At 61.2% G+C, this 12,900-nt stretch overlaps 3 protein-coding genes across 4 annotated transcripts in view; all 3 read right to left on the bottom strand.

Moving 5' to 3' along the window:
• Positions 1 to 587: 587 nt before the first annotated feature.
• On the bottom strand, positions 588 to 6,851 carry LOC138746901 (serine/threonine-protein phosphatase 6 regulatory ankyrin repeat subunit C-like). The gene is made up of 10 exons (XM_069905534.1): positions 6,745 to 6,851; positions 5,712 to 5,795; positions 5,555 to 5,633; positions 5,200 to 5,270; positions 4,639 to 4,839; positions 4,039 to 4,126; positions 3,648 to 3,790; positions 3,000 to 3,212; positions 2,124 to 2,202; positions 588 to 706 (listed from the first exon to the last, which is right to left on the bottom strand). The coding sequence occupies exons 1-10, from the start codon at positions 6,769 to 6,771 to the stop codon at positions 588 to 590; spliced, it is 1,104 nt and encodes a 367-aa protein (XP_069761635.1). The 5' UTR covers positions 6,772 to 6,851.
• Positions 6,852 to 8,495: 1,644 nt separating this feature from the next.
• LOC138746646 (basic proline-rich protein-like) lies at positions 8,496 to 12,531 on the bottom strand. Its single transcript, XM_069904935.1, has 3 exons — positions 12,405 to 12,531; positions 12,103 to 12,202; positions 8,496 to 11,184 (listed from the first exon to the last, which is right to left on the bottom strand). The coding sequence occupies exons 1-3, from the start codon at positions 12,529 to 12,531 to the stop codon at positions 8,496 to 8,498; spliced, it is 2,916 nt and encodes a 971-aa protein (XP_069761036.1).
• cs (citrate synthase) overlaps positions 12,204 to 12,900 on the bottom strand; it is a 58,435-nt gene continuing 57,738 nt past the window's right edge. For both annotated transcript variants that reach the window (XM_069906361.1, XM_069906362.1), the window contains one exon: positions 12,204 to 12,854. In XM_069906361.1, coding sequence (XP_069762462.1) covers positions 12,684 to 12,854 — 171 coding nt within the window. In that variant the 3' untranslated portion in view covers positions 12,204 to 12,683. The remainder of the gene's footprint in view (positions 12,855 to 12,900) is intronic.

Raw genomic sequence — 12,900 nt, 5'->3', positions numbered from 1 at the left:
TTGAGCAGCACTCCCACCCACCCAGGATCCTTGGACATCCAGCGGGACAACAACAGGAATGCTTCACTGGATCTGTGGTTGGGAGTTCAGATGGGTGGGTGCTGGGACGAGGATCCGTGGTCGCTTGTTCAGATGGTGGGCACTGGGACGAGGATCTGTGGTCAGTCGTTCAGATGGGTAGGCGCTGGGGTGAGGATCCGCGGTCGGTACCTCAGATGGGTGGTCGCTGGGACGAGGTTTTGTGGTCGGTCGTTCAGATGGGTGGGCACGGCACTGGGACGAGGTTCTGCGGTCGGTTGCTCAGATGGGTGGGCTCCAGGGTGAAGATCCAAGATTGGTAGTTCAGATGGGTGGGTGCTTGGACGAGAATCTGTGGTTGGTAGCTCAGATAGATAGGCAGCGGGGAAGGGAGGGGGGTGGTGAGGGTCTTCAGTCGGGAGTTTGGATGGGCAGGTACTGGGTTGGTGATCTGCGGTTGGGAGCTCAGATGGGTGGGTGACAGGCAGAAGAGAGAGTGATAGGGAGAGGCAGGGAGGTGGTGACGGAGGAGGGGCAACGGGGATCAGAGGAGGAAGCGTGACATTAACTCACCTGGCTGTGTCAGCACCATTGGTCATTAGGGTGCTGATTAACAGCTCGTGTCCATATCTCGCTGCGACGTGTAATGGTGTATTGCCATATTTATCCGTACAATCGATATCCCCACCTGGGAAAAGATTACCCTTCATTACCCTGGAACCACACTAGGACCCTGGGATAGATCAGCACTATCTTTGTTCTGTTAGATTACCATGAACACAAGGGTGAAGATTAAAGGTGAGAAGGAGATTTGAGGGAAATCTGAGGGGTTATTTAACACATATCTGGAAATGACTACCAGAGGAGGGAGTGGAATCAGACACAATCACTGGGTTTTAGGGTTTGATTCTTAATTTACCCTGAATGATTGGATAGGCTGGGATATTTCTTCTTGGAGTGCAGGAGGCTTGAGGGGAGAAACCTTGTAGAGGTTTAGAAAATCACGAGGAGCAGATGGTCACGGACTTTTTCCCAGGGTCGGGAAGTCTAAAACTAGAAGGCATAAGTTTAAGGCGAGTGGAGAGAGATTTAAAGGGGACCTGAGGGGCACCTTCCTTTAAAAAGACGTGGTGGGTGTGTGGAACGAGCTGCCACGGTGAAAGGGTAGAGGCAGGGACAATTAACCATTTTAGACATAGGAGTCACGTGATGGAGTAGTGGCTGGTCGGGGAACTCCAGCCCTCTCCGGAAAAGTTAAAAAAAAACACAGAAAACACAAAGGCACAAACACGAAAATTAAAGTAAAGTGAAAGTAAAGGTGGGAAGAAAATGGCAGCGAAGAAAGAAAAGTCGAAAGCAACGAGAAGAAGAGAAGAAGAAAAGACATCGGAAGAAGAAGGTGAAGGCCTTACCTGTCCGAGGAGGCCCGCCGCGGAGAGAGAAGCCCACTCCCTAAGGTCAGTCGAAGTCCCGAGCTCGGGACTACAAAAATGGCTCGTGGAGCCAAGCAAAAGTGCGCAACCGCGCATGCGCGAGGAGTCGCACATGCGCGATGCGCATGACAAAAATACACTGACGGGAGGGGGGAACCAGCTGAGGAGTCGATCTCCACAGCTGAGAAAGACAGCTACAGCACAACAAGAAGAAGAGAACATAGAAAACAACGAGAACAAGAAAGAAGAGAGTAAAAAGAAATCAAGGAAACAACAGATGACCAACCCTGAGGAAGAAGAAGAACATAGAGAAATGGAAGAAGGGAAGGGCAAGACAATGGATATTTTTTTTTAAAGAATATATGGAACCATTTTAGACATTTGGATAGGTCCATGGATGGGAAAGGGAGATGGGCCAAATGCAGGAACATGCGGCTAGCTCAGGTGGGGGACTGGGTCAGCAGGGAGGAGAGTGGCAAGCTGCATAACTGTGAGGCAGTGCCAATGAACAGGTGATGCAATGAAGGTCACAGAGACTGGCATCGGCTTGCAACAGCCCGTGTGAAAGTTTGTTGGTCATGCAGGAGAATGTAGTTGGTGGAGAGACGGATACTGAATTAAGAGTGGCGGTGGGGAGGGTCAGTGAAGCTGTGTGACAAGTGTGCTACCTACCGTTCTGGATCAGGATCTGTGACCGGGTAAACCTGCCGTGAACAGCAGCCATGTGTAGTGGGCTTCTCCCATTCGTGCTCTGCAATGCAACCACAAGTTGGAGTAACAGCCCAGTACCCCACAGAGAGGGGGGCCCCCCAGAGTGGGGGAGGGGGGGTTTGGCAGTACCCCACTAGAAGAGGGGGGTTCCGCAGAACCCCGCTGAGGGGGAGGGTTCCGCAGTAACCCACGGTGGGGGATCCCCAGTACCCCACAGAGAGGGGGTCCCCCAGCGTGGGGGAGGTGGGTTTGGCATTACCCCACGGGGTGGGGGGTTCCCCAGTTCCCCACAGAGGATGGGGGAGGGGGGTCCCCAGTACCCCACGGAGGGACGGGGGTTCCCCAGTACCCATGGGGGGGGGGGGTTCCCCAGTACCCATGGGGGGGGGCGGTTCCCCAGTACCCCACGGAGGGACGGGGGTTCCCCAGTACCCATGGGGGGGGGGGTTCCCCAGTACCCATGGGGGGGCGGTTCCCCAGTACCCCCCCATGGGGGGGGGGGGGGGGGGGAGTTCTGTAATACCCCACGGTGGGTTCCAACCACACTGACTCAGTAACTGGCAATGCCTTTTCTCCCCTCCCCTTTCACATCCAACCCTCAGAACACAAAGCAGCCAATCCTGCCCTTTCGGTAGCTGTCTCTTGGGACAAGTCCACTATCAGGGATGTTGGCTGAAAGCAGGCAAATTGGAACTTGATCAGCCTGGTTTCAATGGGCCAAAGGAACTACTTCCCTGCTGTCAAACTCAATGACTCAGTGAAGTTCCTCTGCACTGACTGAAGGTGTGAAGGTGCTGAGGTCCAGGTCCGTGTCGGGCAGCAGGAATGGAGACTCACCTGAATGTTCACATCAGCCCCGTTATTGACCAGAAGCTCCAGACAGAGAGCTCCGTTGGTGGAGACAGCAGCAAAGTGCAGTGGGGTGAAGCCTTTCAGGTTGGGTTGGTTGACGTTGGCTCCATAGTTGACCAGCTCGTTGGCCACTGCGTCCTGTCCAGTGTAGCAGGCGATGTGGAGGGCGGTGTTCCCATAAACATTTGGTTCATCAATCTTGGGAGACCAATGGACACATTCAAACTGAGAGGCATTGAGGAGGAAGTGCACAGGATTGGGTGAAGGGGAGGTGGCAGAGGAGAAGGGGAAAAAAAAAGGGATTGGAGCAACTGGGAGATCCAACAGGGGTTTGGGTGAAAGAAAAGGATGGAGGTAGAGGGTGGAAGGAGGGAAAGGATGGGGAGAAGTGGAGGAGGGGCATGGGAGAACTGGAGGAGAGAGGAGGAGGAGGTGGGGGGGAAGGGGATGCGGGAGGGGAAGGGGAGTGAAAAGGGAGGGGAGGGGAAGGGGAGTGAAAAGGGAGGGGAGGGGGAGGGGAAGGGGGTATGGGAAGGGGGAAAGTGGTGAAAGAGAGAGAGAGATGAAGGGGGGCAAGGGTAGGGGGCGTGGGGGGGCGAGGAGGGGTGAAGGGGAATGTTTAACTTCTCTCACCTCCAGCCCCAGTTTGAGGAGGTAGGTGACCACTTCCAGCTGCCCACTGGAAGCTGCTGCGTGCAGTGGGGTGTACCCCTTTTTGTCCTTACTAGTCAGGGCAGCCCCATGGGACAGCAGGAGCTTCACCATCTCCAGGTGACCTGGGGAAAAGTCGTAGGTCAGAATTGTTTCATGGTTTTCCCTCTCCTGCGCCCTCCCCCCCTTTCAGCGAGACTCATCAACCCAAAGTCCTTTGACCATCCCCCAGTTACACAAACCCTTCCCTGGGGTTCTCATGGCCTCTCCAGTCCTGCTGCAACAGGGCAGCCACAGGTCCGATAGGGAACTGCAACCAGCCAGCCCTGACCTGGGGGAGTTCTGTAGATGTCCGTTCAGACCTTGCACTCACCAATGAAAGCAGCCCAGTGAATGGGCTGTCGTTCCATCTTGTCACAGGCACACACACTGGCTCCCCTGGTCAACAACAAGTGGACCATCTGTAATAGACACAATGTGTTAGAGTGGCGGAGGAACACCAAAAATACCTTTTGCCACCCTCCCCACAGATAAAACCCCCACTTTACAACCCCTCTGCTGACGGGCTTCCCAACATAGACACCCTCATGCACTCCACATCCGCCACGTTATCCTCCCCTCCCCACCCCCACACCATCTTCAGTTCAGGGGTGTGAGGGAACATTCCCCAGGTGCCTGGGTGGTTAGTCCATGCGCTCCACATCCGTCGCATTATGCTTCCCTCATCTACAGGTCAGGGGAGTGAGGGAACACTCTTCATTTGTCTGGGTGGAGTTAGTCCATGCACTTTACATCTGCCAAGTTGCAGAAAAGTGGCTGCAGAAAGTGACATACACAGCTAAGTCTGGCACCTGCTCTAACTTCCTGTCCTGTGTGTGGCGCTGACCCTAACCTGGTCACCACCTCTTGTTGCTGTCCCTTTGAGGCACCACCCACCACAGTGCCGCCCACCTCTGCCCTCATCGTCACTTGCCTCCAGATGACTGCTGCAAGCAGCATGGTGCAGCGGTGTCCTCCCAGTGTGGTCGGAGACATTGATGCTGCTGTGAAGAGGCAGGAGCAGTTCGGTGCACTTGGTGGCCTTGTTAGCTGCGGCCAGATGCAGAGGGGTCTGCCACATTTTATCACGAGCGTTGGCATCAGCCGAGTGTTTTAGTAGCATGTGGACAGCTCGCTGTGGGGGAAGGGTCTGTTTACACCAGTATCCTGTCTGCCCCCTCAGCACACCTCCTCCTGCCCATCCTCCGCCGTCCTCCTTGCCCACACCCTCCTCCTCCACTCTACTTATTGTCCCTCTTCTTCCTACCCTACTCGCTGATCCCTCCTCTTCTGCCCCATCCTCTTCCTCTTCTTTGCCACCCCTCTTCCACTTCCAGTTTGTCGCACCCTCCTCCTCCCATTAATGCCAGCCCCTCCTCCACCCTCGCCGACCCTTCCCCACCCCCTCCTAATCTCCACCCTTTTCCCACCCTCTCCTAATCCCCAGCCTTGCTAATCCCTCCCCTGTCCCCATCAGACGGATGTCATTGCGTACCTCATTGCGAGAAGCTGCGGCTCTGTGCAAAGGGGTCAACCAGGCACTGTCCTTGGCGTTGACATTGGCACCTAGTGACAGAGGGATGGGGGTGAGCCCATGGCCAGGAACTGACCACAGCAGTCTCCTGGTCACCAGGCTGCTGGACAGCTGATGCCTCAATGAGGAAAATCCCACCACAACCCTGAGCTCAACAGTGGGAGGCTCAGGTGGTTTTGGACCCAAGGGGTGGGGGTGTGCGGACCCCAGGGGTTTGGGCGTGCGGACCCCAGGGGTGGGGGCGTGTGGACCCCAGGGGTGGGGATGTGCGGACCCCAGGTGAGTGTGAGGACAAGGGGCTGCAGACTGGATCTACCTGACTGGATGAGGACGTCCATGATGGGAACTTCTCCCAGGAACGCAGCTGCATGCAGAGCTGTCCGCTTCTCCGGGTCCTGCAGACGTGGCAGAGAGGAGTTGTTGAGCTGTCTGTGATAAGCACTCTCCCCCCACCCCTGCCCTGCTCCACATACCAACCCATGGATGTCTTCTCTCCGCTGCACCAGAGACTTGACCTCTTCACAGTCTCGGTTGAAAATGGCTTGGACCAGAGGTGGCTGCTCGACAGGGAAGAGCACATAGCATTTATTCACTGCGTCAACACTCCCCCCTCAGGGTCAGCATCCCCCTGACCCCGCCTCTCAGCCCAGAGACACTGGGTCACCCACCCCCTCCACCCGGGTCAGCAGAGAACAGTGACCCTTATCATGAACCACTGCACATGAGTACGCCAGAGAAATCTGTTGAGAACGCCCAAGCAAATATCACAGCTTCAGGTTTCCTTATAGAAGAAGGAGAAATATTTCCACGGCAGTTCCAAGACAACCAGGAAATCATGATTCACATTGGAAGGATTAAAGCAGAAACAGGAGGCCCTCTCCGGCCTGTCAGATAGTGACAGACAGCCGTTCAGCCCTTCTCTGGCCTATCACACTGGGACAGGAGGTCATTCAGCCTCTCTCCAGCCTATTACATTAGGAGAGAGCTATTCAGCCCCTCTGCGGCCTGTTACACTGGGTCAAAAAGCCATTCAGCCCCTCTCTGGCCTGTTATAGTGGGACAGGAAGCCATTTACCCCTTCTCCAGCATGTTATACTGGGATAAGAGGCCATTCAACACTTCTGAGGCTATTCTGGGGATGGGGCATGAGGGGAGAATGTCCTCTGTTCCCTGGGAAGCCTAGTGCAACACAATGAGGGGAGGGGGCCTCCAACCATTCCCATTCCTAAAGTTAAGCTCCTTTTCCCCCTCTAACCTCTCCTCCCTCTGTCCTCAGTGTGCACCCCTCCCAGACCCAGACAGGATAAACCTCACTTGTCTTTCCCACTCCCCAGGCTGCAGGCCTGATATTTCCACCCCCTCCCCCCCCCGGGCACGCCTGATGTTCCCCCCAACCCTCCGGGCTGCAGGCCTGATGTTCTTCCCCACCCTCCTGGACTGGAGGCCTGAGGTCCAACCCGGGCTGCAGGCCGCGCATGGGAGGCCATCGGGTGACTGCGGCCCTACCTGCTCCGTCAGGCTGAGGACACCCATGTCCCAGGCGGAGGCAAGTGCCAGGCGAGGTCGCGCGTCAAGGAGCGGGACCGAGGCCGCAGCCGGGGCCGGGAGCAGAGCGGAGGCTGCAGTCGCCGGAAGACGCTCTGGCTCATCACTGGGCTCTTGGCGCCCGGTGCAACCCGCCTGATGGAGCGCGGCCGGGTGGAGACAGGGACCGGGGCGGCGTTCCGCAGCGCCGCCCGCAGGTGGGAGGACCGCCGCTTCGCCAATCCTCCCCTCTCCGCGCCCCACGAGACACTACCACTCCCCGCCCCGAAACACTAACCCCCGCAACACCATCACTCCCTGCCCCTAGACCCCCCCAAAATACTACGATCACGAGACCCCGCCACAAGACACTACCACTCCCCACCCCGAGACCTTGCCACTAGACACCACCCCACCCTGAGACCCCAACATCCCCAGACACCACACCCAGAAACCCCATCACCCCCCGAGAACCCCACCAGCACCACACCCAGACACACACTCCGCCCCGCGACCCCACCATCCCCATCCCACCACCTGTCCAGCTCTTCTGCACTGTCACCTGCCTGTCCCGATGCTCTTTCAGCCCAAGGATTGGCGCTGTTGAGCATGCAGAAATAGCAGGAATTTAATCCAGACTTGTGTGAGGGAAAACAATAGTTATAGTTCCTTTATTTGATAATAAATACATAAATACACTGTTGCTTGCCAGCAGATGTGGCCTACGTGGATTAATTAAGGCATTTGACATGGTCCCCACTTGTCCAGAAAGTCATGACGCCTGGGATCCACAGAACGTTGACTGGGTGGACAAAAAATTGGCTTGCCTTAAATTAGTGGAGGACAGTAAGTATTCTGCCCGGTGAGTCAGTGACTAGGGAGTTAAGCATAGATCTGTTCTGGGACCCCTGCTCTCTGTGATTTTTATAAATGGCCTGGATGAAGCAGCCCAAGGATGGGTCAGTAAGTTTGTGGATGACACAAAGGTTGGAGGAGTTGTGGATGGAGCTGAAGGTTGTCAAAGGTTACAAAAGGATCTAGACAGGATGTAGAGTTGAATGGAAAAGTGGCAGATGGAGTTCAATACAGATAAGTGTGAGGTGATGCATTTTGGAAGACCAAACCAGAAGGTTCAGTACAGGGTTAATGGTCCATTACTTAAGGAGTGTGGATGAACAGAGGGATCTTGGGGGTCCAAATCCATACATCCCTCAAGGTCACTGTACAGATTGATAGAATAGTTCAGAAGGCCTATGGGATGCTGGGATTCATTTATAGGGGGAGAGTTCAAGAGTAGAGAGGTCAAGAGAGGTCATGTTGCAACTCAACAAATCTCTGGTGAGACCACACTGAGTATTGTCTTCAGTTCTGGTCTCCTCATTAAAGGAAGGATGCAGAGATTTACCAGGATGGGGCCTGGATTGGAAAAGGAGTCTTGTGGCCAGGTTAGCTGAGCTGGACTTTTCTCTTTGGAGTGAAGAAGGATGAGAGGAGACTTATAGAGGTCAGCGAGATTCTGAGAGGCATAAGGTGGACAATCAGCACCTATTTCGTAGGTTGGAAATAGCAAATACCAGAGTACAGTTAAGGGAGGGACGTTTAGGGGAGACATAATGGGTAGGTTTTTTTAAATATACAAACACAATATTGTGTGGAGGCCAAACTGGAACCGGAGCTTGAATCCACGTGGCACCAGATGGCAGCAGAGGAAAGTTGTCAGGAAGGATGAGTGGCTATGGAAGCGAGTCTAGGTGAGAAAATGGTCTGGAGCTTGAGAGCAGCCGGGGGTGCCGACGGGGAGCCGGGGGTGCCGACGGGGAGCCGGGGGTGCCGACGGGGAGCCGGGGGGTGCCGACGGGGAGCCGGGGGTGCCGACGGGGAGCCGGGGGTGCCGACGGGGAGCCGGGGGTGCCGACGGGGAGCCGGGGGTGCCGACGGGGAGCCGGGGGTGCCGACGGGGAGCCGGGGGTGCCGACGGGGAGCCGGGGGTGCCGACGGGGAGCCGGGGGTGCCGACGGGGAGCCGGGGGTGCCGACGGGGAGCCGGGGGTGCCGACGGGGAGCCGGGGGTGCCGACGGGGAGCCGGGGGTGCCGACGGGGAGCCGGGGGTGCCGACGGGGAGCCGGGGGTGCCGACGGGGAGCCGGGGGTGCCGACGGGGAGCCGGGGGTGCCGACGGGGAGCCGGGGGTGCCGACGGGGAGCCGGGGGTGCCGACGGGGAGCCGGGGGTGCCGACGGGGAGCCGGGGGTGCCGACGGGGAGCCGGGGGTGCCGACGGGGAGCCGGGGGTGCCGACGGGGAGCCGGGGGTGCCGACGGGGAGCCGGGGGTGCCGACGGGGAGCCGGGGGTGCCGGGGGAGCCGACGGGGGAGCCGACGGGGGCCGGGGTGCCGACGGGGTGCCGACGGGGGTGCCGACGGGGGTGCCGACGGGGGTGCCGACGGGGGGTGCCGACGGGGGTGCCGACGGGGGTGCCGACGGGGGTGCCGACGGGTCGGGGTGCCGACGGGGGTGCCGACGGGGGTGCCGACGGGGGTGCCGACGGGGGTGCCGACGGGGGTGCCGACGGGGGTGCCGACGGGGGTGCCGACGGGGTGCCGACGGGGGTGCCGACGGGGGTGCCGACGGGGGTGCCGACGGGGGTGCCGACGGGGGGGCGCCGGGGGTGCCGACGGGGTGCCGACGGGGGGGAGCCGGGGGTGCCGACGGGGGTGCCGACGGGGGGGAGCCGGGGTGCCGACGGGGGTGCCGACGGGGGGGGAGCCGGGGGTGCCGACGGGGGTGCCGACGGGGGGGGAGCCGGGGGCCGGGTGCCGACGGGGGGGAGCCGGGGGTGCCGACGGGGGTGCCGACGGGGGGGGAGCCGGGGGTGCCGACGGGGGTGCCGACGGGGGGGGAGCCGGGGGTGCCGACGGGGGTGCAGACGGGGGGGGAGCCGGGGGTGCCGACGGGGGTGCCGACGGGGGGGGAGCCGGGGGTGCCGACGGGGGTGCCGACGGGGGGGGAGCCGGGGGTGCCGACGGGGGTGCCGACGGGGGGGGGAGCCGGGGGTGCCGACGGGGGGTGGCCGACGGGGGGGAGCGGGGTGCGGGGGGCCGACGGGGGGGGAGCCGGGGGTGCCGACGGGGGTGCCGACGGGGGGAGCCGGGGGCGCCGGGGGGTGCGACGGGGGGGGTGGGGGGGGGGGGGGGTGCCGGGGGGCCGACGGGGGTGCCGACGGGGGGGGAGCCGGGGGTGCCGACGGGGGTGCCGACGGGGGGGGAGCCGGGGGTGCCGACGGGGGTGCCGACGGGGGGGGAGCCGGGGGTGCCGACGGGGGTGCCGACGGGGGGGGAGCCGGGGGTGCCGACGGGGGTGCCGACGGGGGGGGAGCCGGGGGTGCCGCGGGCGGGGGGGGAGCCGGGGGGTGCCGGCGGGGGGGGAGCCGGGGGGTGCCGGCGGGGGGAGCCGGGGGTGCCGGCGGGGGGGGAGCCGGGGGTGCCGGCGGGGGGGGAGCCGGGGGTGCCGGCGGGGGGGGGAGCCGGGGGTGCCGGCGGGGGGGGGAGCCGGGGGTGCCGGCGGGGGGGGGAGCCGGGGGTGCCGGCGGGGGGGGAGCCGGGGTGCCGGCGGGGGGGTGCCGGGGGTGCCGGCGGGGGTGCCGGCGGGGGTGCCGGCGGGGGTGCCGGCGGGGGGTGCCGGCGGGGGTGCCGGCGGGGGTGCCGGCGGGGGTGCCGGCGGGGGTGCCGGCGGGGGTGCCGGCGGGGGTGCCGGCGGGGGTGCCGGCGGGGGTGCCGGCGGGGGTGCCGGCGGGGGTGCCGGCGGGGGTGCCGGCGGGGGTGCCGGCGGGGGTGCCGGCGGGGGTGCCGGCGGGGGTGCCGGCGGGGGTGCCGGCGGGGGTGCCGGCGGGGGTGCCGGCGGGGGGTGCCGGCGGGGGTGCCGGCGGGGGTGCCGGGGGTGCCGGCGGGGAGCCGGGGGGTGCCGGCGGGGAGCCGGGGGTGCCGGCGGGGAGCCGGGGGTGCCGGCGGGGAGCCGGGGGTGCCGGCGGGGAGCCGACGGGGAGCCGGGGGTGCCGACGGGGAGCCGGGGGTGCCGGCGGGGAGCCGGGGGTGCCGGCGGGGAGCCGGGGGTGCCGGCGGGGAGCCGGGGGTGCCGGCGGGGAGCCGGGGGTGCCGGCGGGGAGCCGGGGGGTGCCGGCGGGGAGCCGGGGGGTGCCGGCGGGGAGCCGGGGGTGCCGGCGGGGAGCCGGGGGTGCCGGCGGGGAGCCGGGGGTGCCGGCGGGGAGCCGGGGGTGCCGGCGGGGAGCCGGGGGTGCCGGCGGGGAGCCGGGGGTGCCGACGGGGAGCCGGGGGTGCCGACGGGGAGCCGGGGGTGCCGACGGGGAGCCGGGGGTGCCGACGGGGAGCAGTGAGAGGGCCTCTCACAGAGCTCCGTTCGAAGAGAGAACTTCAAGGTAAGCATCCCCTGAAGAGATTTCATAGTGGATCAACTGAACAGAGTGAAAGACAAAAGTCTGCAGACACTGAGGTTGTAGTAGAAACACTGGAGGAACTCAGCCGGTCTCGCAGCATCCACAGGAGGTAAAGATTTATTATCAACGTTTCAGGCCTGAACCCTTCTTGAAGGTATGAGCAAAAAACAGGAGGATATCTGAATAAAAACTGAAGACTGACTGGGGGAGGATTCCAGTCCAACAAAAGGGGTTAATTAGATACAAGGTGAAAAGGAGAATTGATTTTGGCTCTGTGAAAGGAGACAGAGGGAAAAGGGAAGAGAGGAACAAAGGCGACAGGGGGAAGAAGTGAGGGGGAGGCAGGGTTTAACAAAAGCCAGAGAAGGCCATGTTTATGCCATCCAGTTGGAGGGTGCCCAGTCAGAAGATAAGTTGTGGTTCCTCCAATTTGCAAATGGTCTCAGTTTGGCAGGACTGAATTGAAATTGGTGGCCACTGGGAGATCCCCACTATTGCGCCATGCAGAGCTGAGGTGCTCAACAAAGCAACCAAAGCCTATTGTTCCAACCACCCCCCTTCCCCCCACAGGCCAGAGGACACCCCTCTCCCCCATCCACAGGCCAAAGGTCTTTCCCCTCCTTGTAGGCCAGAGGAAACTCCCACCCACCTCTTGCAGGCCAGAAGTCTCACCTCAATCCCCTCCCATGTAGGCCAGGTCTCCCCACACACCCCCCCCTCCCACCCCCAAGTAAGCCAGACCACACCACCCTCTCCAAGCCAAAGGTCTGCTTATCCCCTTCCATAAGCCAGAGGACATTTAGTCGTCCCCCCCCCCCCCCCCCCACAGGCCAGAAGTCTGCAATCACTCCTGCCCCTGGTCAGCCCATTCCCCTGTAGAGAGGGGGGGTTACCTTTCCCCTGATGATGGGCAGATCTCTGACCATCCCCACAGGGCATCAGTCCTGCTCCTTTGTACTCTAGCCCTGATGATGAGCGAATGTCTCACACAATCTGTCATAAAAACATTTATTTCTGTTTGAATGCAGAACAATCTGAGGATGAAACGTGATCAAAACATATACACAACCATGCTCTTACAGTTCTGTCTGCCTGTGGTGTGTTGTGGTGGGAGAGAGATGGGGAGAAACAGAGAGGGAGACAGATTACTTGCAGCTCAAAGCTGCTTCCTCTCCCCCCACCCCCCCCATCTCACCCACTTCTAAAGGAGTGTGTGTCTGTCCCTGAGACGGCACCCCCTCTACCTGTCCGTCCATAGGTCGAAGTCCAAACAGCAGCCAGTCTTCCAAACAAATGAAACCTGCACCAATAATCAAGTCCATCCCCTTCCCCAATGCCAACAGCCCACACCCCACCCCCCATAACCAAACTGAGAACATTCATCAAGTGGCGACGTTCTCCTGGAGATCTGCACCCAAATGCCTCTGCTCCTGTGACCTGGAGTGGGGTTGAGGAAAGGTTTGCAGACCATCGCCTAGCCAGTCTTGCTCTGCACCAGCTGGATCAGACCTTCCGTGCTCATGGACTTGGGACGTTCCAGTGGGAAGCCAAGGGCCCGGCTCCAGATAAGCTGTGACAGCACACCGAGGGCTCGGGACACACCAAACAGCACCGTGTAATAGTTCATCTCCTTCATCCCATAATACTGCATGAGGGGGAAGAGACACAACGTTACACAGGTTATGCCAGTT

Source organism: Narcine bancroftii, chromosome 12 (genome assembly GCF_036971445.1).
Source record: "Narcine bancroftii isolate sNarBan1 chromosome 12, sNarBan1.hap1, whole genome shotgun sequence".
NCBI classification, from domain to species: domain Eukaryota; kingdom Metazoa; phylum Chordata; class Chondrichthyes; order Torpediniformes; family Narcinidae; genus Narcine; species Narcine bancroftii.
Note: the sequence above shows the minus strand (reverse complement) of the source record. Positions and strands in the feature narration are given on the sequence as shown.